We start from the raw sequence: 25,558 nt of genomic DNA on the forward strand, positions 1-25,558 counted from the left end.
ATAAGGGCAACACAAATACGAATTCTCCTGAATTCAATAAACTAGACTTGTATTTGTCTACAAAATATTGGTTATTGCAGTACAAACTCACATATCACCAGTAAAGTAAGTTATTTTCCACAATGATTGGGTATCCAACAAGGCATATGAAGCCAACCTTATTTTCATTAAAAAGTAACTTCTCAAGGTTATTCTCAAGATCATTTTCCCCAAAGGTCCACTCAGATAGGAAAGAACTGTTTGCTTAAAACAAATACACCTGAAGTCAATAACTACAATGGGCAGTGCATGTGGGCACAGTAACATATGTGCCAGAAATTAACCAACACTGCTTTTTCCCCCCCCCCCCCCCCCTCCCAAAAATAACGAACTAAAACTAAATCTGGCCAACTCAGAGCAACACGTAAAACCACTGAAGTCTGTCTTGGGAACAGCGACTGCCTTCAGATAGTAAGCTGAAGTAAACAAAGCACAGGCTTCACAACACCTTCCTCTTCACTACATACTACCAAGGGCTATGCAGTTCTCCTCAAGACTTTACAGGAGTGGGAATCTTTCACAGAAGTCATTCCAGCAGAGGAGCAAGTTTAAATGCAAAAGCTGTGCAGACTGAACTCTTGACAAGTTCTTGTTGGACATCAGCCGACAGCAGCAGTAGATATCTAGTCACACTTCAGCAGAACTTGACTCAGCCATAGTGATATCTTCAAATACAGAGCTCCCTAAAAACCAGGGGATTCAGTCTAACTGCTGTGTATAAAACATTCTGACTGACAGATGAAGTATTTAAAGGAGAGGATTATGTTCTGAACAATGAAAAGAGCCTTCTGGAGATAAATGGCTTTTTACAAAGCTCTTGGAAATAAATCCACCTTTCAAGGATGGTTCCATCTTTTGAAGAAGATTGGTCTTGAAAGTAAAACGCACTCGTCTATAAACTCATTAAAATTATAAGCAGCAAATGCATTTAGGCAGAAAATAAGCACATTCTTGAGAAGCTTCCCAATTAAAAAAAAATATATATTAGTAAACCTTCTTGATTACAGTTCCACCTATTCATTTTGCAGACTTTCAGGTGTTAAAACATCAGAGCAAAAGTAAGAGCAACAACAACAACAAAAAGGAAACACCGTACAATAGCAAACGTTTTAATTCAAACTGAAAACATTTCCCAATTAAGAATACTTTCTTTAAAAGCAAAATCCAAGCACATAATTTCATCTCAACGCTTCTAGGTCTGTGATCCCTCATTACGCACTGCCTGTTCTGAGTGAAATGTATTTAAATACCTCTAAAACACCCCCCCCCCCCCCCCCCCCCTCCTGCCGCATTCCCTTCTTCCCCTCCTCACATTTTCAGCTAATACTTTGACATTACTGGCCTCACTAAACTCAATCCTCCAAATTCCTGACATTCATGTCGTCTTAATCTGAAGCGTAACTTGAGGAGATGGTTAACATTTGACCTTTGCTCTACCTCAGACATACCTGGAGACAAAAAAAAAGAGGAAAAAAAAAGTAAAAAGCACGCAATATGCATTCACAGTCTGAAAGGATGTTTTATTTCAAAGTTCCCAGGACATGGTCTTTAAAAAAAAAAAATAAAATAAAATAAAAAAACAACCCCAATCCATTAAAACCTCAAGAGGTAATTTGTATTAAATTTCACTAACTAGCATAGTTTTGCATAAACATTACAAACTCACATTAAGAATGGAGGCCTAAAGCAACAAATAAGAAATAAATCTCAAGTATAAACTCAAGAGTCACAATGAATTTAATAATTAAATTGCTATCATATTAATGAAAACAATCAGCATTATTTAATTAAACTGGATGCTGTAGTTGAGAACAAACAACAATAAATCATACATCGATTACAGAAGTAGACACTGTCACTAACAGGCTATTAAAAATTAGTCAGAAACAAATTGCTTACAGAACTGGATGAACAGACAGGAGACAAATCAGGAACAGTAATTAAAAAATAAGCCAGTTCTGCATAAAGAACTTGCTCGAGTGAACTTGTTTGGGCATATAGGCTTTGCATCCCCTCTCTTCTTAATTACCAGTGCATACTAGTGCCAGTAACTTACAGCACCTGAATGCTGAGGAAAGAAAGAAAACAAAAGGATGGAAGACAAAAGGTGAAACTCTGATTGTTTTATGAGCCAGCGCCTCTTTGCTAGGAGCTAGTCCCCATTTGCTGTCACTGCTATCAGCTTCAGGCATTTTGTTTGTCATACAGTTATGGCATGACTGAACATGCCACTGAGATCGCTCTAGTTAAATGAAACTTGCAGCTACAACTGATGAAGGGAATGTCCTCTTACAGACAAAGAATCATAGAATGGTTTGGGTTGGAAGGGACCTTTAAGATCACCTGGTTCCAATCCCCCGCCATAGGCAGAGACACCTCCCTTCAGATTAGGTTGCTCACAGCCCCATCCAGCCTGGCCTTGAATGCTTCCAGAGAGGGGCATCCACAGCCTCTATGGGCAACCTGTTCCAGTGTCTCTCCACTCTCACAAGATGTACAACGTGTAATTTTATTTGTCACCTTACTACCTAGTTCAAGCTGCACGTCTCATTTTATTTACAAGAAATTTCCAGTTGCAGATGTAACTCTCAAATCATTCTCCACCAACAGCTGCTAACTCACAAAAACTCTGGCTGTAAGGCATTAGGCTTTAGGGCAGAGCAGATTTCTGTAACTACCAAGTAAGAAAGCAGAAACTTTGCTTTCAAACCAATTTCTTCTGTATCAAGAAGGAACAGATAGAGCCAATTACTTGAAGCCTTTTTTTTGAAGGAATTGCCTATGGCAAGTACCCATGGGTGATTCAAAGCCCAAGCCCTTCCACACCAAATCACCTCCACTTATGCGAAGCTGTAGAGCAGATTTCAGAGGCAGGTCTCTGTGCACAAACACCTGCTGCCTAGCACTGTGTTCCCAGAGCTCCCTTCCTCACAGGCTGTCATCCCACACAGGCCCCTAATCCTTCAGCATGCTGGGTTCTCCACACCCATGCCATCCTCACTCAGCTCTCTTCACTTCTAGGATCAGAGCACACTGGCTTAAAAATACTTCACACAAAAGGAAAACCAACAAAATACTCTCCAGCCTAAATTACAGATAAAGGCTGCGTCCTTTGATGACAACCTCTTTAATGTGCTACAACACAAGCTATTCCCACGCAATATAGGTATGTCTAAACGCAAGATCAGCCTTTGAGCATCACGCAAATGAAGCCAAATAAGCTTTGAGCTTTCAGGAACTAGAAGATCCCAGCATCGCATTTGAGACATAATAGTACTGAGTTTAATTTAAAGGGGAGAAAGTCCAGCCCTTCCTATGAATGCAAGGCTAATTAGCAAATGCATGTCATGCCTCCCCTGTCAGATATCCCTCTCATATTTCATTAGTGTTTTCGTAAGTCTACTTCTGTGTTGATGACTAAAAGCTACCTGCTATCGTAGAATATATTTGCAGCGTCCTAAAGTTATTATTTTAACATTGCTATTGGTAAGATCAAAGCTGTACTTGGAAACAAATGAAAAATGCTTTTTACTCAGCAATCTACAGTCAGCTACAGTTCCTTATTACCATTTCATTCTGCCAATGTGGTACAAAATCTGCTCTTAACACTGTTCTTTCAAAGTGAAGGCTATGGTTATTTCCTCAGGCACACAAGTCATTGAAAAACCTGCATGGATTTAAAAACATCACTATATTTATGCAATCAAATAGCAAGCACACTAAGCACTCTTGGAAACAAGAAGCAATGCTGGCATCCAAAGATCTGACAGTCAGCTTGAACATCAGCGCATCCCACTTCCCGGAACTTCCAGATGGAGCCAGGTCAGGTCAGAGGGATTTAGCAGCCCTGAGTTCAGCAGTGCATGAACACCACCACAGTGCTCCCAGCTAGACCTGATCAGGTCCCCAAAGCAGAACAAGCTTCAATCTAAATTAAAAAGCTGTACCAGCTTATAAAAAGCCATAGGGATGTCTACTCCTCCATCACAGTGGAACAGTCAACTGAACTGAAAGCTTACCATATAGAGAACTGAGGCTTCAGATCTCTGCTTCCAGTCCCTGTGAGCCACTAATAGCACTGAAAGCTCTAGAACACACAACCAACCTCCAAATCTTTCTAAATAAACAGAACACAGAGAAGTTCATGAGGAATCAAAAAGGGAAGCAGAACAACACCCGGAAACAGTTCATGCATGCATAAGTACATTAACATACCCTTTATAATCCCTTCTGCTTTGATTCACGAACATTCTTGCATCTTATAAAAAATGTAACATGCTAACAGCAGTGGTTTCTAGTGTTGAGCTGCTTAGCAACACCTGCGTTCAAATAGCCTCTGGCTAGGTTTGACAAAAACTGATCTGACATCTGACGAGCCCAATTTTTTTAAATTGGAAGAAGCAAACCCACAAAATGAGATTATATTAAAACACCCACTTATGTTTTAGACTATACACAATGTCTGAAAACTGACAGATAATGGGCTTCTGCCTCTGGCTAAAAACAACCACTACGTTTTGCTGTAAAAGCTAGCTGCCCGAGGTGCCATTATTTCATGCAGGATAATTACGATGCACACCATTTTCGTCAGGTTACCAGTTTATGTGCACTTACTGTACAAGTTTCCCTCATTTTTAGTTTGCCTTCCTTTTGACAAAGAATTACCTTTAGGGTTTCTATGCATTTTTAGACAGAGTTCATTATGTGAGATTAAAGACTTTTTTTTTTTTTAACCTCTCTTGATTAGTAACAAATGAAAAGAGTAGAGAAATTGAGTGAATGGGAAATTCTTTCTCAGATATGTGAGGACTCTAGCTATGCCATTATCCAGAAATGCAGGCTCCTATGTATATGACTTAATTGCCAAGCATGTCAAAACACCCAATCCCAGCACACTTTGCTGGAACACTTTGTTACAGCACTTAGCACATCAAACACATGCTTCTTAGACATCCAGCTGTAGTTTCCCAAATCTGACAATTTACCACATCTCTGAGTTTTCTAATAGCATTTGATAACTTCATGAAAGAAACCTGACTACAATGCCTCATTCATGTTGCACCTCACATTTGGACTTCCAGCACTGCTTTTCACTATTCTGTATGCTCAAACTTCATGAATAAAAACTACAAGTCTGCAAACTGATGGGGTAAGCCCCAAACATTCAATTATCTCACTGCAGCACTCTATATTGGAAATGAATATTGGGTTTTTTTTTTTGTTTGTTTTTTGTTTTTTTTTTCCAAATAAAGTTTTTGGCATCAGATATTAACACAAAGCATCTCAATCCAACTGCAGCTTCACTGTTTTCCTTAAGGGACGGATCCAAAGGACTTCTCTACAAAATCTCTCTGTATGTTCTTTAAGACTTCAAATCACTCAGCATGTCACGGTACATTAGAGATGTTAGTAGCTTTGGTCTAATTGAAATGACAATGTCATAAAATTTTCTTTGAAGCACAACATCACACACATTAAGAACTAAATCTTTCATCTTTGAGTTAGAAGTTCAATTTACACAGCACTTTTGCACATTTGGATCTAGGAACTTTCAGAGGAATTAAAAAGCCAACTCGACACCTGGCTGTACAACAGGCTTTGATCAAAGCACGGAGGCTGAGCAGCCCTCTTAGTGCTGGGCCTAGAACACAACCTGCAGCAGGGCCAAGAGCTGCCAGGTTCCATTCTACCTCCCATGCTCCAAAATACAGCTGCATTCAAAACAGACTTCATAGAAAGCTTTTAACTTAAGTACGTAAGAGATTAACATAGCTACTCACCCCAAAGCCTAGGACACTCCTGGAAAATAAGAGGAAGAGATGTTTTTGACTTTCTGTTCTAGAAGCAATTCTGGTAGCTATCAGTTTCACAAAGAACACAAAGATTGAAGTCACAACACTATTTTAGACAGGATTTAACCTACAGAACTTGATAACCCACAGCAGCACAAGTGAAAAATACACCGATCCTACACCCCAACTTGTTATTAATACTCTGGGATGCAGACTACAAGCAGAACTATAGCCAAACTGCTTAAAAGATTTTAATAAACTAAGATGAATAAGGAAATAGAATAATTTTGTTTTGGAAAAGCATTGTCACATCAACAGTAGTAACTTCTAATTTAACCTACAAAGGCCAAAAAGTGTTTTTGTGGAAGAAAGTGAAATTACACTTCATGTTATAGAAAAGAATCATAGATCTGTAAGTTGGAAGAATTATTCAGACAAGTACTGCCCTTAGTGCACTTTCTAACAGACTGCTCCCATCACACAGCTGTTTTAAGAGCCTTCTTACAGTTAGGTCTGTTCAATAATCTGGTTTGGGCTACCAGAACATTAGCTTGCTACTGAGCTGCACAATAAGGGTCATTTTTTCATGAGCCAAAAAGATTTTAGATATATTTATTTTTTAAACATGGGAAAAACATGCCAAAAGTTTCACATTCCTGGGTAGAAAAACATATGGGAAAAAATACAAATAAAAAATAAAAATAAAAAAAGAGAAAAGTTGTTTAGTTAACAAAATACAAATTCAGCTTAAATTTTCTCCTTGTTGATCTCAAAAAACCCCAAACATCTCAGCAGGCATACATGCACCAAAACGCCATAGAGGAGGAAAGATCTGCAAATACCAACATTTTCATCTGCTACCACCTACCATAGGTATTCAGTATCAACAATGTTTCCACCCTTAGCAATTAGAAGAGATGTAGGTCAGCTGCTTCCTTTGGTACTGCTGGCTTAAAGAAGGGAGTAGCACAAGACAAGAAGTGCTATGTAAACAATTAAAAAGCTATTTAAAATTAATGACCCATTCAAGAACGAATATTGCAATTGCTTATTTTGCTACTACCTCAGTCATTAGGAACTAACTTCTTAGGCAGCTGTTATACACACACAGTTTGTAAACACAGAAGCCTCAGTCTCTATGCTTAGCAATTTTTTTTTTATTATTATTATTTTTTTGCATAGAAGCAAGAAAAAAAAGAATCCAACAATCAGCAATGCTCACGTTAATTTTCTCCCGCTCTCCCTAGAACACAGCATAGAAATGAAAAGGTAAAAATACACAAGGAAAACAGGTATTGACAGTTTAAAGCTCAAGCTAATCGCTTATGCGATTAAAAAAAACAGGTATTTCTGGATGTTTTAGTACACAGGCTTGTTGGCCAAATCACTAAAGCACTAGGATGTTGGGTTTTGGTAACTGAAAAGGACATTTATACTGAAGTGCCACAAGTTGATTCAGTTAGTAAGATAACTAGGTTTCCATTTTAAAGAAGGTCTTTAACAACATAGTTATTTCAAAAGCACGACTTCTGATAAAGTTAGCTAGTAAAGCATGAACTTGGCTGTGCAAGAACTTGTATGATGGGGATTGTGAACTTCTCACTCAAAGTATAATGAGAGTTGGGGAATGTATCTCCATGAAAAATAAAAATAAAAACCAGAAGAGGATACAAGAAAACCCTAAATCTACCCCAATTAATACTTCCTAAAGTAAAAGTCTTTGAAGGAATGTGAGGTGCTTGTCAGCTGACTTGCAGAGAAAAACTCATCTCCATGTATGCTCTCACTAGCAACTTCAGCTAGTCTGAAGTTCTGGCAGAGCATGAGATATATCAGATAGTGCACACTCCTTAATGACGAACCACACACCAAAAAAAAAAAAAAAGCCAAAAAAAAAACACCCCAAAAACAAATGTATAACAGTCTGTCAAAAAACAGGAACACTGGAATAGATCCAAAATCCCAGCAAACTTGAGTAAATCAATCAGAAAAACTCTTAACCTTGCTGTAGAAGTAACTAGTGAGCAAAGATCATGAAATGAGGATAGTAGGTAATGAGTTGGGTTTTGGGGGCATGAGAGTGAAATAATAATCATAAAAGCATTGCTCACCATAAGTACTGATTGCTAGAAATGCGGACCTCCCTGCCCAAACATTTACTGTATGCTAACAGTTCACACACTCAAGGAAGACTGAAAAGTACTTGGTAGAGAATTTCTGTTTGTTCAGTGACCTTAATCAAATGCTGCAAGTCTTCAAGATGAAAACCATCAAGAAAGGTAGGACACTAATTCATGGGAAATTACAACATTTCTGCAATGTTTTTCCTTCCTACCTACTTATATATTGTAGGAGCAGGACAATGAGGCTCCTTGGTCAGACCCACTATAATCAGTATTGCTTTTTTTTTTTTTTTTTTTTTTTTTTTTTTTTTTTTACAATGCACTGAAAGAATCAAGCTAGAGCTCTACAAAGTGATTAAGTGAACCTCAGTGGGAAGAGGCTGATCCAGTGATCCAGATGACCACAGATATCAATTGGAACTCCATGTTTTTACAAACACTGAGCTACAAATTGCATGGAATGCGATTCACACGTAATTGCAGCAGACAGGTAGGACAAGCACAGGTTCCTGTGACTCGTAAAAATAATGGACAAGGTTAGAGAGAACTGAGAAGATAAACAGTTAAAGAGAAGTCATCTCAAGTTTCTGCTGGCTACCACTCTGGTCTCTGATGATCGATGTATTTGGCAGAGCTGCCATACAGAGAGCAGTTACTCACAACAGCTTTTCCGTATCTGAGCACTTTACCCAGCTAACCCACCTCTGTGCCTCAAATCCCATTAGCACCTGTTATTCCCTGGAATAAATCAGGCCTACGTTGTGCTCTGCCAAAAAAACAAAAGTATCTTTTTTTCCAGTCATCTCAAGCAGCCAGTGAGCAGAGGGCCAGGCTCCACGCACGGCAGGGAAACGAGAGTCAATGAATGTACACTGAAATGTGAGAGGTTCTGATCAAACAGAAGAGAAAAATATTTGCACCATAAGGACAGCGAGGCACCGGAAGGGTTGTCCAAGGAGGCTGTGCTGTCTTCGTCTTGGGAGGTTTTCAAGGTCTGACTGGATTAAGTCCTGAGCAACCAGGAAGACCTGACTGAAGACCTCCCGAGGCTCCTTCCAATCTCAACAGGGCTTCTCTGCCTACACATTGAAGGCACACAGCGCTGACTCAAACCACACTTCTGCAAGTCTCTCATCTACTAACAAGTCTGTGGCTCAGAGAGGTTCCAAACATAACGTACAGAGCCCTTCAGATCAAGAAAAATAGTTCTGTCTCATTGATGACAAAGGACTGCACAGCAAATACTGTATAAAGCCTATGACTACTGCATATTTGCTTCACATTTTGGTTTGAAAATAGGCAAGCATTGAGACAGGTGAAATTTGCTCTTCACTGGTATTTGCCTCACTGTGGGTTTCTTAGTTTGGTTTATTTTTTGATGCCTGTTCTTCTTAAAGCACACCTTCTCCCAGAAGCACAAAACCTGTCTGCTTTAAGGTGATGCCACTGCTGTACAGAAAGGCTACATGACAGAGCTGCTTATGACATTTGCAGGACTGGAGTAAGAGACTCCAATGTTCCGTGAAGTCCTTCCAAAAGGGACATGCATACAGATCAGTCACAGTAAAATCTCCAAACAAAACATTAGAGTTGTGGTTTTTATTTTAATTTCCCATGACCTTGTAAAGCACTGGAAATAGTCATCCACCTACAGGCCTCCATTTGAAGTCTTTAAATACACAACTCCAACTTAAAGAAAAAAGCAGTAGAGAAAAACATTCACCATAAAAAGTTCACAAGATGTAACAAACCAGCCAATGTGAAGGCAGTGTTAAGGAATCAGTGCAAGCTTCCTTGGAACTGAACACTTGACAGCGACCTTTCAGTAAATCCCCTGCACACTTGCAGCTACAAGATTTAGAACATACATCAGTTTTAAATAGGCAACTGAGAAAGAAAAGCAAAGTTTGAGCCAATAAACATTTTGCATCAATTCATATTCCCATATTTAACTGAAGAGTTGGGGGAGATTGTTTTAATCTCTTCTTTTCCAAAAGGAATCTATTACCCACCAACTCTTACTGGGACATACAGAAACCAAACAAATATAATAAAAATAATTAAAAAAAAAAAAAAAAACACTGCCAAAGGGTAAAGTGACACAAGAAAGATGTGCTCAAACTCAAAGAAGCATGAATATTTGCAACATGTAAAGCAAAAAATGAAACAAGACAAGACAGTTTGCCCAACCTACGAGTTGAATTTTGGGGAGAGATGAGTGGCTGGGAGGTACAGAGCGCATCCTGTTTCTTGGCTGGAGCAGGGGGTGGGGGGGTTATTTGGTTTGAGGGCTGCTTCCTTTGTTCACCTTGGTTCTTTAGAAAGTAACACATCTGGGATATAGAACATTCAAAGCACGAAAACGCTGCTGGAAAGGAAAACAGTAACACAAGTCTGGAGAAATCATAAACTAATTCACAAGACGTCTGCTGATTTATTAGTGACTGCTGAAATTAATCCATTCATTCTTTCTGCTGCTCTGTATCCTCACAGAAAATTATATCTATAAAACAAAGGAAAAAGGGTTGTTGTTGTTTTTTTTTAATTAACCAAAAGTGCTGGAAAAAGGTAATACATTGAAGTAGTTCTCATAAGTATGTGTGTGTATATACAGATATATACTTATAGTTATAAATCACCAATAAACCACACTTTCCAGTTCAGGCAAATCTGACTCTTATTAAAAAATACCACCAGCCCTCTGTTGAGAGGAATATTTTCCAGTCAATTGAACCTATAGTAGAAAAAATAATAAAAAGAAAATTGTGATTTACTTACAGCTCTGGGAATTAACAACTAGAGTTAGCGTACCTTCACTAGAAGTAGCCAAGCCATAGCATAGAAATCTAAAATATATATCACTTATAATTTGTTCCTTCTGGTACTAAAACATTCTAACATTCACAACATTCTAATCTTATTAAATACAAAATATACTGTAAGATCAGTTATTCCAGATATCTCCTTTCTACTGTGCTAAACTAACAAGCCCCTAAGTAATTAGCTCCAAATGTTCAGGTGTGGGATGAACCATATTCTCCAAAGTTACAAAGGGATCTTGAAGGCGTGACAAATGCAAACAATGAGGCTCTAGAAGCAGCAGCTTTGGACTGCTCACTTGGCTTTTCATTTTTCACGCTTCAATCACTAAGGTATTCATTACTCCAGTGCTATGAATATTAGGACTTACTATTGAAAACGCTAAGCTAATACCTGAGACTGCTGTTTAATCCCATTACCCCAGCTGATTGTAAATAGTGAGATACTTAAGAGAGATGAGATAGCAAAGCTGGATCCTACTTGGGAGCAAAACCCAACCCATTTTTCCTCACTCAGGACAGCTGCATTAGACTATTCTCAATTTTAGGTGGGTTTATAGTATTGCTCCTTAATTAAATATGAGATTTTCCATGAAAAACATGTGATCATCATAGAGTCATAGAACGACCAAGGTTGGAAAAGACCTCTAAGATAATCCAACTGCCCACCTATCACCAATATATCCCACTAAACCATGTCCCTCAGTAGAGCACTTAACACTTCTTGAACGCTGACTCCACCACCTCCCTGGGCAGCCCATTCCAGCACCTGATTACTCTCTCACTGAAGAAGTATTTCCTGACGTCCAACCTGAATCTCCCCTGGCACAACATGAGGCCATTCCTATAGACCTACTGCAAGCTACCTGGGAGAAGAGGCCAATCCCCAGCTCACCATAACCGCCCTTCAGGCAGTTGCAGAGAGCAATAAGGTCACCCCTGAGCCTCCTCGTCTCCAGACTGAACTATCCCAACTTCCATGATATGGTATGATATTCTATCTTAAGTTACTCTTCCAAGTAAGACGAGTACTTTCATCTGCCTGAGACAATACAACAAAGCAACATGATACACTGATCTCTTGTGCCATCTTTTTTTTTTTTGTCCTGTTCCCTGGAAGAAAAATAATTCTCCTGTACTTCCACAGTCTTTAAAAACTAGAAAATATTGAGCAGTTTCTCTCACTCAGCAATTGTAACAACTTGGCTGAATCAGTAACAGCTCTCATAAAAAAGGTCTACACCAGCCATTTCAGAATTTTTGAATGTTTCCTTCAAATACATAGGAGTGAGAAAAGGCTTTGACTGAGGCGACCAACAGCACCCTTAAAGCCAAACTGGTTAAATATCAGCCACATAAGTGAACAAAAAAGTGGCAAAAAACTCAGACTCAGCAGGTTTTAAGCAGTACTAGGAAGTTCATATGGCAGCCAGGGAAGCAGCATCCTCCAAGAGCTGATATCAGGGCCAATACCATACAATACTGTTATTAGCAATCTGAACAGAGGGATGGAAGGTACTGCCAAGATGTTCGCAGTGGATACAAAACAGGTGGAGAGTGGTAGAGAGGCTGGCAAGCAGACCTGCTCACACCATAGACCTGAACATGCTGGATATACTCAAAATTCAGTGAGGCAAATGCTAACCAATCTGACAAGAATTGGCCCCACTAGGAGCAAGGGATTAGAACAGATGACTTTTTCAGATACGCCTTCCAGCCAACGTAACTGCCTATGATTCTGTGCCCATTAGTATTACATACAAATGCTGGAAAACATCTTTACTACTGTATGGGAACTGCTGAGTTGTGGCCTGAACCACCGATTGAGCACCTGGGTGCTCAAAGGACACAGTCAGCCCTGGAAGCACAGGTGAAGGCAACTCACCTGTGCAACTAGAAGGGATGGAGCCTAGCTGCACCTCTCCCAGACCTCATTTAAGGGCTGACTGCTGCCATAGAACTGCATGTTCACTTTGGTGTGATAACTGATGTAACTGATCATATCCACACTTTTCTGTCTGTGCTGCACAATGAAACCGAAGTCAGCCTATTTCCACTGAAAAGCAAGATGCTCCTATGTTTATGTCAGGTCAGAAGTGGACAAACCCACAGCTGACAGGCTGTTTCCTGTCTGCCCTATGATTTTTTTTTTCTCCAGATGTATCTTGTCTTTTAAGTAGGCTTTAGGAACAAGATTGGACAGACAACATACCAGCCTTGAGTACAACAGCCTAGAAAGAACACAAAGGAATATTTCTCTTCAGCCAGCCAACACCTACATTTATTTGCATCTATTGGCCACAGGACAGACTGGGAAGGAAAGGCAGTAACTGCCAAGGCAGAAAAGCAAGATGCCTTCAACCATCAATTACAACCTAAGCTAAGTACTCTTCTTACTTTCTGAAGAATTCTTTACTTACTTTACGTTTATTTTCCACCAAATAACGGTATCGTTTCAGATGATTCATCCCAAAACCAGGAGAGTGAAAAAGCTAGCAGTACAATAACGTTTTCCAAATACACCTACTTATTAAAGGATCGTTTTAAAAACCAGCCTTCCCAAAATTGCACTTAAGAGATAAATGCAGTCAAGAGAATCAGGGGGAAATTGGTGGCTCCTGAAGGCTTTCCATCACTCTTGCCCACTCCAGCAGGAACAGGCGCTGGAATTACAAACTACATGCATAAAAGAATCACTGCCTTCTGGTAGAGTCCTGAGATTTCCAGCTGTAGACACCAGCCTACAGTCTGACCTTCTATGAAAACAACAAGAATGAAATTATCCCTATCATACAAAAAGGAATCACACTACTTCTTTTCTGCTTATATTTTCAGATGGAAAACTACTGCCCAACCTTATCCCAAAGTCAGCACAGTGACTGGGAAGGGTTCTAGATTCAAAATCCTTCTGGATTTCTATGTTCACTACGTGCCTCACTTGAGCAAACACCTCCCCTTACCTAGTTAAGTGTCAGGGTATTAAAGCATGCCTCTAAACACAAACAAAAACTTAAATAAATAAATAAATAAAGGAACAGGAATTAAAGCTTACGTGCTAAAAGAAGGTGGAAAAAAGATACAGAATGTGCCTGTTGCACGGGTTGCCCAGAGGCTAAGTTAAAATCAGGATTCACAAAGGAATCGACGATGAAGCAGACTGGATGTAAATAGTCTTCATAGCAGAAATCTGAAAATGTTTATAATGCCTCTTTTACCCATCCATGTCTGAAGGAGGAACCGCAAAGAGAACCACAGTAAAATGAATGTGCTCACTAGACAAAGCAAGTGGGACGATGGTAGTGGAAGGTCATCCAGGTCAAATAAATATATTTCAGACTTCTGCCACAACACTAATATTCTGTATTGATGGCATCAATGGTCAGGAAATATGCATTTCCCCCCAGTCTTTTCCTGAACGCGTCTTACTGTGACATTTTTCTCCAAACATATCTGAAAAAGAAGCAAGTTGCTTGAAAGGAAAATGCTCACAGGCAGTGGTCAGTGCAGATGCTTTCCCATTATGGCAAGATGGCAAGAACTGTTCTTCCACTTAACTTAATCCTTAGATAGGGAGTTGCTGCAAAGGATTCTACTGAAGGGAAGCTTCTGTTCAGAAGAGTCCAATCACCAGCACAGGACTCCGCACTCCTCTCTAGTTTCCAGCCTTTCAGAGAAGGCTTTCAGTTGCTTTACAACCTACTCAGTAATTGCTACGCTTGACACATTTGGCATTTAAAGTTTCCTTTGGTTTTTCCAACTGGAACACAGCAGCCTCCTGTCAGTGACACAGCTCAGTACTTGATTCCCCCAGTAGCATGAGCTGCTTCTGTTCAGCACGATACCCACCGAGCACCACATGCAGCCCCTTCCAAAACAGCAGACTCCTGGCAGAGCCACCAGCCCAGTGTCAGGAAGTCATGGCCTTTGTACCACTCCAAAGTTGGCATGGGACGGACAGAGCAGCTGCACATCCTATGCACTGGAAACAGTAGGTCTGCTACTGTATTAATATTTCCTACAAACAGGTCAGGAGACTGTTGTATCTTGAGTATGGCAGCTCTGCGTGCAAAATACACAGATCCAAGTTCTTTACACCTTGTTAAAACATTCATCACCCCGTTATTTACAGAAGAACACTTGTGAATTTAGATGGCTTGCACCTGGTTAGGTGAAAAATGTAAACTTCATCCATAAGTACATTACACCAAAACCAACCACCTAAGTGTCCTGCCTAGGATAGCCACGATGCTGACTCCACACGCACCCCTTTTACAAAGGTGACCACAGCAGCACTTATTGGTTTCCTGGTTGGGATTCAGAAACAGCTTATGAGCACAGCTCTGCCAGCAGAATCCTCCAGTGTGAACACGTACAGAAGCAGAGCTGCACCTTCAGCAGCACAGCAGAACAGCAGTTACTTCAACAATACAAAACACCACTTTCATTGTATAGGCAGAGCTTAGCACAACAGGAACTCTGTGTCTCAGACAGACAGGAGCACTGCTTCAAGTGAGAAAAACGTTACAGACAGAACTTCACACCTGCATCAACTGAACACCTACAAACTGAAAAAAAATGCTTTGTTTGGGGCAGGCTGTAAAGCTTAATTTAGAGAAGTAAACTGTAGTAGTAATGACCATTAGATGCAATTGTTACCTTTCACAACCTATTCCAAGTCATCAAAGCCCAAATTCCACAGAGTGAAATCAAATTACTAAGTTTCAACCAGCTACCAAGAAGGTAAAGGGCTGCAAATACTTCAGAAGCCAACTTCCAAAGCCATCTGGACTTAGATTAAGCACTGGTGCTGTGAAGATAGAAACCAACCTTTACTTCCACCACCACAGCTTCCAAACACACAGCACTCACCCTGCTCACAACCTGTCACCATTTGTTTTCACAGCTTTCCCTTCAATTTTTGACCTCTAATGACTTAAATACAAAAGAACTTTAAGACACGGAACTGTTTAAGTCCCAGCTCTACTACCTTCCTACTGAACAGAAATTCATCCTTAATGAAGAACAATCTGCTAATGTTTTTAATGCCTATTTCAACAAAAGCAAGACAACCTAAACTTAACTTTCATTGTTCCACCACTTTTTATAGTATTCAAGTTTCCAACTGCATCACAACAGTAGTTAGGTTCTGTTTCTCTGGTGGTGGAAACCATTCTTGTGTTCTCTACCAGGCCAAGTAGCTTCAAGGCACTAAGCATCTCCCACAGGCACATTTTGTAAAGCTATTTGTCTATTTCAGAGAATGAGAATCTCCCCTTTGCTGCCTTTCTCCACTTCACTGCAATGCTCATCACAAAATGACAACTGCACTAGAGAAAGACTGTCTTCTTGAAACTCAGACAATAAAACACCCAACAAAAGTCTACAAGAACATCTTCCAACGCTCCACACGGTGTAAGTGATCAATTGCAATGTATACTGCTACTAATCTACTATAGAGGGCACAGCAAAGCTAAGCCTAGCACCTGAAGGAGAAAGACAGCAAGAAGTTTCCTACAAAGACAGCCTGAGGGAGCTGGGCTTGGTCAGCATGGGGAAAGCTCCATGGAGAAATCACTACAGCCTTCCAGTACCTGAAAGGATCTGACAAACACAAGAGACACAGTGAGTTTTTACATAGTCTGATAGTGATGAGGCAAGGGGGAATGGTTTTAAATTAAAATAAGGGAGATTTAGGTTAGGTGTTAAGAGAAGAACCTTTATTCAGAGAGTGGTGAGGTACTGGCACAACTGCCCAGAGAGGGTGTGGGTGTCCCATCCCTAGAAACACTCAAGGCCAGGTTGGATGGAGCCCTTGGCAGCCTGAGCTGCTGCTGAGTGGCAGCCCTGCCCACAGCAGAGGATTGGAACTGCTATGAAACTGGAGTGCTGTAGACTGCAAACTCGATTATTTCAACAAGTCACCATCTACACAACAGCATCCTTTTGTCCAAGTTGTTGGTTTCAGATATAAGCAACATGGAGAGAAGTTTGCAAGGAGTCAGGCCTCAGAAACACATGGCTGAGGAGAGCTTGCTTCTCAGTGCCAAGTACCTCAGCCATGACAGCCACTCTAACAGTGCAGCAGCAGCTACAGCAGCAAACTGACACAGAAGATTTTAATGGTTGCTGAACAAAGAATGTGCATTCCTGAAAAGCAATGAATATTCAGAGCAATATTTAAACAAAACAAAACAAAGCCAACAAACAAACATGAAGTCCAACCACCAGCACACTCCAAACCGCACCACCCAAAGCCACAGAATAGCAGCTCAGAACACAAGTTCAAAGCACCAGGACACCAGCCATAGGGAGAGAGGGCGGGGAAAAAAGGAAAGGCCATGACTGGTGTTTGGGGGCACAGCAGAGGCCCTAAAAGGAGCTGCTGTGTAATGCTTGCTGCAGTGTGCAAAGGCCCTATGAAATGGACCAGGGCTAGCTTACCTGGGAACATGGAAATGCTGTACTGTTTATGAGTTCCTAAAAGAGCACAGGGCAGGTAGAGGGGAGCACACAGAGCTCACCAACCATCTCAGCCTGGGCAGCTGGCAATCTCTGAAGCCAGAGAGCTGAAAAACTTGCTGCACTCCCCAGAACAGGAAGACCCATGCCAACACATCTCAGGATAGGCTCTGCAAACGATGCCCCATCAAGTGCAGGAAGAGCCTCTAAGAAACACAGCTCCAAAGATTTCCAATAGTTGCTCTATTATAGTTGAGTTCCCTAAGTTGCTCTTACAACTCACTGCTCATCTCCCAGCACCTCCCTGCATGGAAGTGAGCGCCACGAGCGCGTTTATGGGATCGAAACAAGTGTTAATGACTCCAGGTCTGCAGAACACAACTCCATCTCCTGCTGCTGCTGCAAAAGCGCTTTATTGCTATTCTGACCATCTGTAACATTAACCAGAGAAACAGACTGCACAGTTTTTCCTACAGTGAGATAGACCACCAGAATTAACGCAACACTGGGAGTAAAACACAGCTTTATTTAAAATTTCCTGTGGCCTCCTATTAACTGGGAAAAAAAAAAAAAAGCTCGGTTATCATTCTTCCGAATTCCTCTAGGAGCATTATAACTCAGCGCCAGATTTCTATCCTAGTAGCAAGCCGCAGAGGACAGTGGTGTTGGCTGATAAAAATATCTTCCTCTGCCCTCAAAAAATGCTCCTCCAACCACCACATTTTTTCCAGCGCAGGAAATACTTTCGCGTTCCAAACGGCGCGCTATTTACACCTGAGCACCCACCCGAAGCCGTGACTCCGCTCAGTCCCCGCCGCCGCTCCCGCCGCATACCTGCGCTGCCCCGCGGCGCCCCGTTCCCGCTCGGGGAGCGCTCCCCGCACCGCCGCGACGGCGGCTCCCGGCCCTGCCGCCCCGCTCACCTCGGCAGCCGGGATGTTCACCACACCTGTGGACCTCCTTTTCTCCCGCAGCTTCCTCTTCTCGATCTGCCCCTTCCCCTTCCTGGCGCTGGGGCCGGAGCTCTTCCCCTTGGCCGCCGGCTTCTCCTCGCCCTCGGGGGAGCCGGGTGCGGCGGCGGCGGCAGGCGGTTGCTTGGCGGGCTCCCTGCCGGCAGTGGGGCCCTGCGGCGGCGGGTCCTTGCCGGGGGCGGCGCGGCCCGGGCCGAGGCAGTTGGCGGCCCCGCCGGCGGGGGGCGCGCCGCGTTCGGGCGGCAAAGCGGCGGGCAGGTGGTGGTGCGGCTCGGCCGGAGCGGAGCTCGCCGCCGGCCTGGCTTCGGCCCCCGCCGCCGCAGCCCCCTGACCCGTCGGCGCCTGCTTGGCCCGCATCTTCTCCCGCTTGGCTTTCCACTCCTCCAGAAAGTCCGTGGTGCTGCCGCCGGCGCTTCGGTAGCCGCCGGTCGCCATGTTCGCGGCGGGGTGGATGGCGGGAGCGCCCCGCAGCGCCTCCGCCGCCACCCGCCCCGAGGCGGCCGTGCCGCTGCCCGCGGAGGAGCGCTCCCGGCGGGGCGGGCGAGACGGGGGCGGGGAGAGAGGCCGGGAGCGACGCGAACACCCTGGGCAGAGACAAAAGGGGCCGTCAGGAGTCCCGCCGCGCCGCCCGTCCCGCCCTGCCTCCCGCCGAGCCCCCCCGCCCCACCCGGGGCTCCGCTCCCCATCACCGCCGCCCCGGCTCCCCGCGCCCGCCCTCACCGCGCCGCCGGCTGCCGTGCCAGCCCGACGCCCGCTGCCGGGGCCGGTGCGCGGGGCGGGGCGAGGCGGGGCCGCCCAGCGCTCACCTCCCGCCCGGCGCGGCCGTCCGCACGGCCGATCCTCGGCGCCGGCGGCACCAGGTGAGCGGCACCGCCCCCCGCCCGCCCGGAAGGAGCAGCGCGGCGCCGGGGCCCCGGGTTCTCCCGACTGCCCTCCCCTTTCTCCATCGCGGAGCAGACGGAGCCGAAGCGAAGGCGGAAAGTGCCGAAGTGACCCGGGCCCGGGCCCGCCACCTGCCCCCCATCTGCTGGCGGGTGCCGCCGGGCGGGGCCGCGGCGCACCCGAGGCCGTCCGCACCTCCGCCACTGCCCGCTCGCTGCCCGGCTGACCCCGCTGTACTCACTTCTTCCTCCCGTCTGCACTCGGGAGCCGGAGAGGTCTCCGTCTGAGGGCAGAAGGATGGGAACGGAACGGCCCTGCGTTTTCGTTTTGTGAGGCGGAACGAGAACGTGAGGGGAGGGAGGGTCCTGGAGGATTCGCGGTCGGTGATGCCGCAGCCCTCGGCTCAGAAATGCCGCTGGGTTGGAAACGGCGAAGAACGCGTGTAAGAGGGAACGGGGCTGCAGTCTACAGTATTCGTTATATGGTCCGTATGTGTGAACAAACGGTAAAACCTGTCTGGAAAGCTCCGCTTGTCTGATGTCGCTGAATTTGCTGTGGCACAACAGCCCCAAGCAACTGATGCGTGGCTCCTGCAACCTGCCACGAAATCCAAGTCCAGGGCCACGTTAACCCTATACCTCTCTGCCCCGTGCTCACCCCACCGACCTTCAGTGCCCCTCTGCTGAGCGCTTCTTTGCTTAGACTTTCTGCTTCTGTCTCATTTCTACTGTGGGTGCAGCAGTTTTGTTCTAAAGGATTGCACAGTGCTTGTGGCAGCTGGGATGCTAGGTTTGTCCATGCAGAAGACACCTCCAGCCTTGCTGGCTGACAGCACAGTCCAAGCAGAGCAGGTTGGCTGTTCCAACCAACCTGAGAAACCACCAGCAAGCAGAAAGGATGATTGAAAATACTGCTGCAGTACACAATTACTGAAGTTGGTCGTATTACTGAAGTTGGTCGTATTTCTCTTTACAAAAAAGCTAACAAAAAGTTGATTTAACAGAAGTTTTGACTAAGCTCACTCTGTCCTCAGAAAAACATTCTTACCTTCACTATTTTCCATAGAATTTAAGTTGCAAAACCACTGAGGTCTGTTTTCAGAAAACACAATTTAGGAAAAGGATCCATCATGTCAGTTTTCATCTGCAAAGTACTTTTCCCTCTCGGCCAATTTCTTCCTTTTATATCACGAAGCACAGAATCATGAAGGCTGAGGATCACAAGTCCAGCTATCACCATGCCCCACTGTGCCCACGTCCCTCAGTGCCACATCCACACGGTTCTTCAACACCTCCAGAGATGGTGGCTCCCCCACCTCCTTGGGCAGCCTGTGCCAATACCTTGCCACTTTTTTTCTGAGAAGAAATATTTCCTAATATCCAACCTGATGAAGACTGAGAGAATCGCATAGGTTTAACATGCCGGTGCTTCACCCCCACCATTGTACCTTGCACACCTGGCTAAAAGTGTGTAAAAATCACATTCCAGAGCTGTTCTTTGTAACATGATGTGTCTGTGGAGAAGCACAGCTATGCACTGCAGCTCTCGGAGCAGCCCCTCTCCATTCCCAGGTATCGGTCAGTACTGATCTCGTGCAGCCTCTCACCTGCAGCCAGGGCCACCACTGCCAGATTTGTTATTATTTTTTTTATCTTCTGTTAAAAACACTGTGGTGGGTTTTCGTTTCTTTGTTTTGCGTTGTGTTTTGTTTTGTGTGTGTGTGTGTGTTTGTGTGTGCCAAAAAAAGAAAAAGAAAAAAAGAAGCTGTGATCCTTGCAGTCTGTTATACATTAACAGAAGAGTTATGTTGCGGTGAGCGGGGCAGGAGCCGAGTGCCCAATGCGAAAACGAAAACGCTGACTGTCAGATGTTTGCATCTCAATAAGCTGTCTGTGCTGGAGAGCTTTCAGGGATAAAGTCCCAAATAGTTGAAGTATTGCACTGCATGTTTTCCTCAGCCACAACTGAGAACAGCTGAGTGCAGTGCAAACAGTTTTTAGAGCTGCAGTTTTCTCTTTTCTTACCTAAAACTATCTCGGGGATATTCTTAAGGCCCAGAGATACAGCTGATGTTATTAGCTACGTTTTAGGCTGGCATAGCGACTGGGGTCCCTAAGCCTTAAAATATTGGTTTTTGTCTGTTCATTATTATGGAATGAGATTTTCCCCTTGAGGTAAAATTACCACCAGGACATGGTAGGATGATCGTGGTCTCCTTTGCCAGGCAGAGTGCAAACATTTCATCTTTTCAATTTAGAATAGAAAACAGCATTTATTCCTAAAATCTTGAGGAAATGAAGTTCATTTTAGGATTGGGCGCGTTAAAGCTGGTCCCTTTGGAGAAGGCTGCAAGATGCTTCAGCTTGTCGTGGTTCTTGTTGTAGATTCAACCAGTTAATCTTATTAAGGTTCTGCATACAACTTTACTGCAGCCACGATCTTTTATGAAGAGGAACTTTTCAAAGGCTGGAAAATAAAATAGTGAATGCAGTAATGTATGAGCACTGCCCCAGAAGTAATGCCTCCTGTTTTATTATGCTGGCCCATGACATTGGAGGCAGATACTGGTGGTATGGCAGTAGAGGTTGAACCTTCCTACCAGTATTCCATCGTATTTTGTTGCCACGTGACAGGTGGCAGCAGAGGGGCAGTCTGATAGAATAGCATCTGACATGGAAGTGCGTATGAAGCAAAGATGTGTCATGGAATTTATCCAGGCAGAAAAAATGGCACCCACTGACATTCATGGATTCTTGCTGAATGTTTATGGAGCCCAAGCAGTGGATGTGAACACAGTGAGGGCTGGGCTGTGCATTTCAGCAATTACACTGTCACAGCAGCTGACTTCACCCCAGCTGTGTCTGTTGCACCTGAGCTTCCCTGAAACTCCCACTCGGAGCACTGCCTGGTGCTTTCCACCTCCCCTCCCTTGGAAGCCAACATTCTTCATCTTTCTTCTCCCAGTGCAAATTTTCTCAGTCCCATGCTTGCTCTACCTGCTCTATCACTCTTGCAAAATTTATTCATCTCACTCCTGTGCCATTAAACCTCTCTGCTGCTTTGCATTTCATGTGCTGGATAATCCCCACGCACACCACTCAGTACACCAGCTCACCACCTACCGACTTGTTCATGTGCGTCCACAGATTCCATTGCTTAAAATTACTATAATCCCGTGAAATCTCACCACAACCTTTTCAGAAATACCTGCTTTACTTTTTATCCATCGAATTTCAAGAGCCTTCTCTTTAAACCTTTCCCATTAAACCACTTACTTGCAACTCCTCTCTAATCTGTAAAATCCCACCTATGCTCCAAGACATTTCTGAGGTCAAATCTCCTTGTAAAAGTAACATAATCCTCCACTGTAGCACTGCTGTCCCTCTTGACTCTTCCTTTTAACCTCTTCTTGCACATCATCTGGCAGCAATACTCTCTTTCCTGTCTCAGATTCACTCACACTGCCTTAGACAGCATCCTTAGGAGGAGCAAACCTACTGAAGTCTGCTTTGCAAATACATGAGTGTCTTCCCAGTTATTCTCGTTATTGCCAGTTATGTCCCTAACAGAAGAGGACATCCCTGACAGAGACTGTCAAAAGAGTTAAAAGCGTGGGTGCTGCTCTGTAAGTCTTGGCTTCTTCCCTCTGCCTAGAGAAGATTCATTTGTAGCAGATCCCAATGGAGGAGTGAAACTGTGGAGGATAACGCAGAGATGTTCTGTCTGATTTCTGGTTTCTAGTTGCTTTTGCATTTTTGTCTGAATGGGGATGAACTGCTACCCCTTGCAATTTAATACCACTTTCTGTTACTTCTGAGCTGTGCATGCTATCTAAATCTGAGAGGCTTACCCTATCATCATGGATTTTCATTTCCCAAACTTTTCTTCCAGGATTTAATTCAATTATTCTTATTTTCTCCTCCATGGATCTTAGTGCTACAGTGCTAACCTTCTGGCAAGGTTCACCTCTGTAATGTGCTGACAGCTAACGGTGTTCTTTCGAGTCACTGTGGTCAGTGGGTCAGCTATGGCACTTTGGTCTGGCTTCTGTCTGGAAACTCGTACAAATCTGACAATGTCTCCTCTGCTGAAATATCAACTTTATACTATTCGCTGTGTTACTGAATTGCTTAAAACATTTTTAGGTGCTAGGTCCTGATTTGAAATATTGCAAGTGATAATAACAGAGCTTTGTGTAATAGCTAGATTTATCAGCAGGTGTTAGCGTTGGAGATCAGTCCTAGGGGCACACCTTCTAGTCTGGTTTCTGTCTGTGTTTCTACTCTTCTTGAACTCTGCTATCATTTGACCATAAATAAACAAACAGTTTCTACAAACTATGTGGTATTGTCTCTTGCAGCCAAGTTTGTTAATCAAACTGATGGAGGTATGCAGTACGGAAAGGAAAATAAAAACTTACAGAAGGAAGTTAGCTTTATTTTTCAATACACACTATGAGAAATTAATGCGGAGATTGCCATCTACCTCCAGTTTGCAGTTGTGGATAAGAATGACAGTAGAGATGACTTCAAAGGCATATTGGGAAAGAACATTTTCTGCCACAGTTCACAATCTCACTCTGTAAGACATTTTGTTGCTGCTTCTCATGTTCTGTACCGTGTGCTTTTCCTGCCTTACAGGAAAGGAGACCTTATGACTCTGCTTATCTTACAGCTCCTCGCTGTTTGTGATAGAGTTCAGTCAGCAGAGCTTTGAAGCAGTTTATTGAGGAACCATGCTACCTCTTTTTTACTGACCAAAAAGGTACTGTCTAGGGCCAGATTTGAGCAGTGAATGGGGTGAGGATACCCTAGAGTGATGTGCTGAAAAGCAGGATGAAAAACAGGCATGGAGTCAAAGCGTTATGCAGTGAAGTACGAGAAAGCTGAGAAAAAGCAAAGATGTCAGCATTTAGGTGGGAAGGGTGAAAAAGGTAAAGGCTCTGTGGCAAACTAGAAGTATGCTCAAGAGCCAGTTTGCAAAGAGCATGGAAAAAAGTTCCCTGATAGCACATCAGTAGGGCCAGGATAGGAACATGGTACAAAAGAAACACCATGAGAAGACAACTGGTCCATTGTGGTCCCACCTCTGTGCTCCCTATGAAGGAACCCAGGGAGGTTCTTATGTCAGAATGCTTTGCAGCTGGGTGAGGAGAGGGATTGCCCTGCTCCACTCTGCGCTGTGTGGCCTCACCTGCTCACTGTGTGCAGTTCGGGTGCCACAATATCAGAAGGACATAAAACTACTGGAAAATGTCTACAGCAGGGCTATGAAGATGGAGAGAGGCTGGAAGGCAAAAAGTGTGAGAAGCATCTGAGGTCCCAGGGTTGGTTCAGCCCAGTGCTGAGCTCTGCTCTGTGTGACAGCAACAGGGCCCAAGGGCACGGCATGGAGCTGTCAGGGGAGGGCAGCTGGGTTGGGGACAGGGTCTGCACCAGAGGGCGGTGGGCATGGAACGGGCTGCACAGGGCAGTGGGCACGGGCCCAATGCTGGAATTCAGGGACAGTCTGGACAACTCTCTCAGACATAGGGTTTGATTTTGGGCAGAAGCCAGGGGTTGGACTTGGTGGTCCTTGTGGGTCCCTTCCAACTTGAGCTATTCTGTGAAGTACTGAAAAGAAAAAGAACAAATTGATAAAGTGAAAGATAACATTGCCAGACTGGGTGGCGCTGACAAAGCAGCACGTGAAATTCAACATAGCCAAATGACAACAAAAGCAACTGCCATTAAGAAACAAGTTCTAAGATAACGTACCGCCTAGACATACTCAAGTACACGGTGGAGGCGATGGAGTTACTCCTTGCTGGCTCACTAGTCCAGCCCCTACGTTTGCCCTTTGGGGAATGAACTGCTTTCAAACAGACGTGTTTCTGCGTCCCGTTGTGTGACAGAGACCATTTCACCTTCTGGACATAAGCCAGCACCGGATGTTTTCTGTGCTGTTTGTGTCACGCTGTGCTCCAGCCGGCCTGAGAGTCAGCTGGGCCGCCACCGGCTGAGGTAAGGGGGAGCTGCCAGGTCACACAGCTGTTGTGCCACCTATGGTATCTGGTAGTGAAGGGCTGGCTGTACCTCTCCGTATGACAAAAGTAATATCATAGGTTTACGTTACGGTTGAGATAACCTTAAGTTATCTGAATAACACCACCTTTGTTACTTTCTGTGTTTATGATAAGCTTCCAGATTGGATGTCGACATCTAATGACCTCCATTAGTGCTTAATATAAAGCTCTTTGTACGCCAAGAAGCTTTTACCAGAGCTGAAGGAACTATCAGCTCCAGCAGAGCCTGCTCTCTCCTGTGAAAGACAGCATCCTCTGCACTGTAAAGACAATCCAGTTCTCATCTTTATCTCCAAACTGAAGCATAGAAATAGCTAGAAACCAATTCCAAGTTGCTATCTGTCTGCGTCTTGTCGGCTCTAGTTACACTTCATAAACCTTCCAAGCTTTTGGTTGTTTGCTGTTGATG

General features: G+C 43.8%; 1 protein-coding gene across 1 annotated transcript in view; it reads right to left on the minus strand.

Moving 5' to 3' along the window:
• The window catches only part of PAWR (pro-apoptotic WT1 regulator), a 71,626-nt gene extending 52,839 nt beyond the window's left edge, over positions 1-18,787 (minus strand). The window contains exon 1 of the mRNA XM_048933591.1: positions 18,156-18,787. Coding sequence (XP_048789548.1) covers positions 18,156-18,638 — 483 coding nt within the window. The 5' untranslated portion in view covers positions 18,639-18,787. The remainder of the gene's footprint in view (positions 1-18,155) is intronic.
• Positions 18,788-25,558: the final 6,771 nt, after the last annotated feature.

Source organism: Lagopus muta, chromosome 1 (assembly GCF_023343835.1).
Source record: "Lagopus muta isolate bLagMut1 chromosome 1, bLagMut1 primary, whole genome shotgun sequence".
Taxonomy (NCBI): Eukaryota; Metazoa; Chordata; class Aves; order Galliformes; family Phasianidae; genus Lagopus; species Lagopus muta.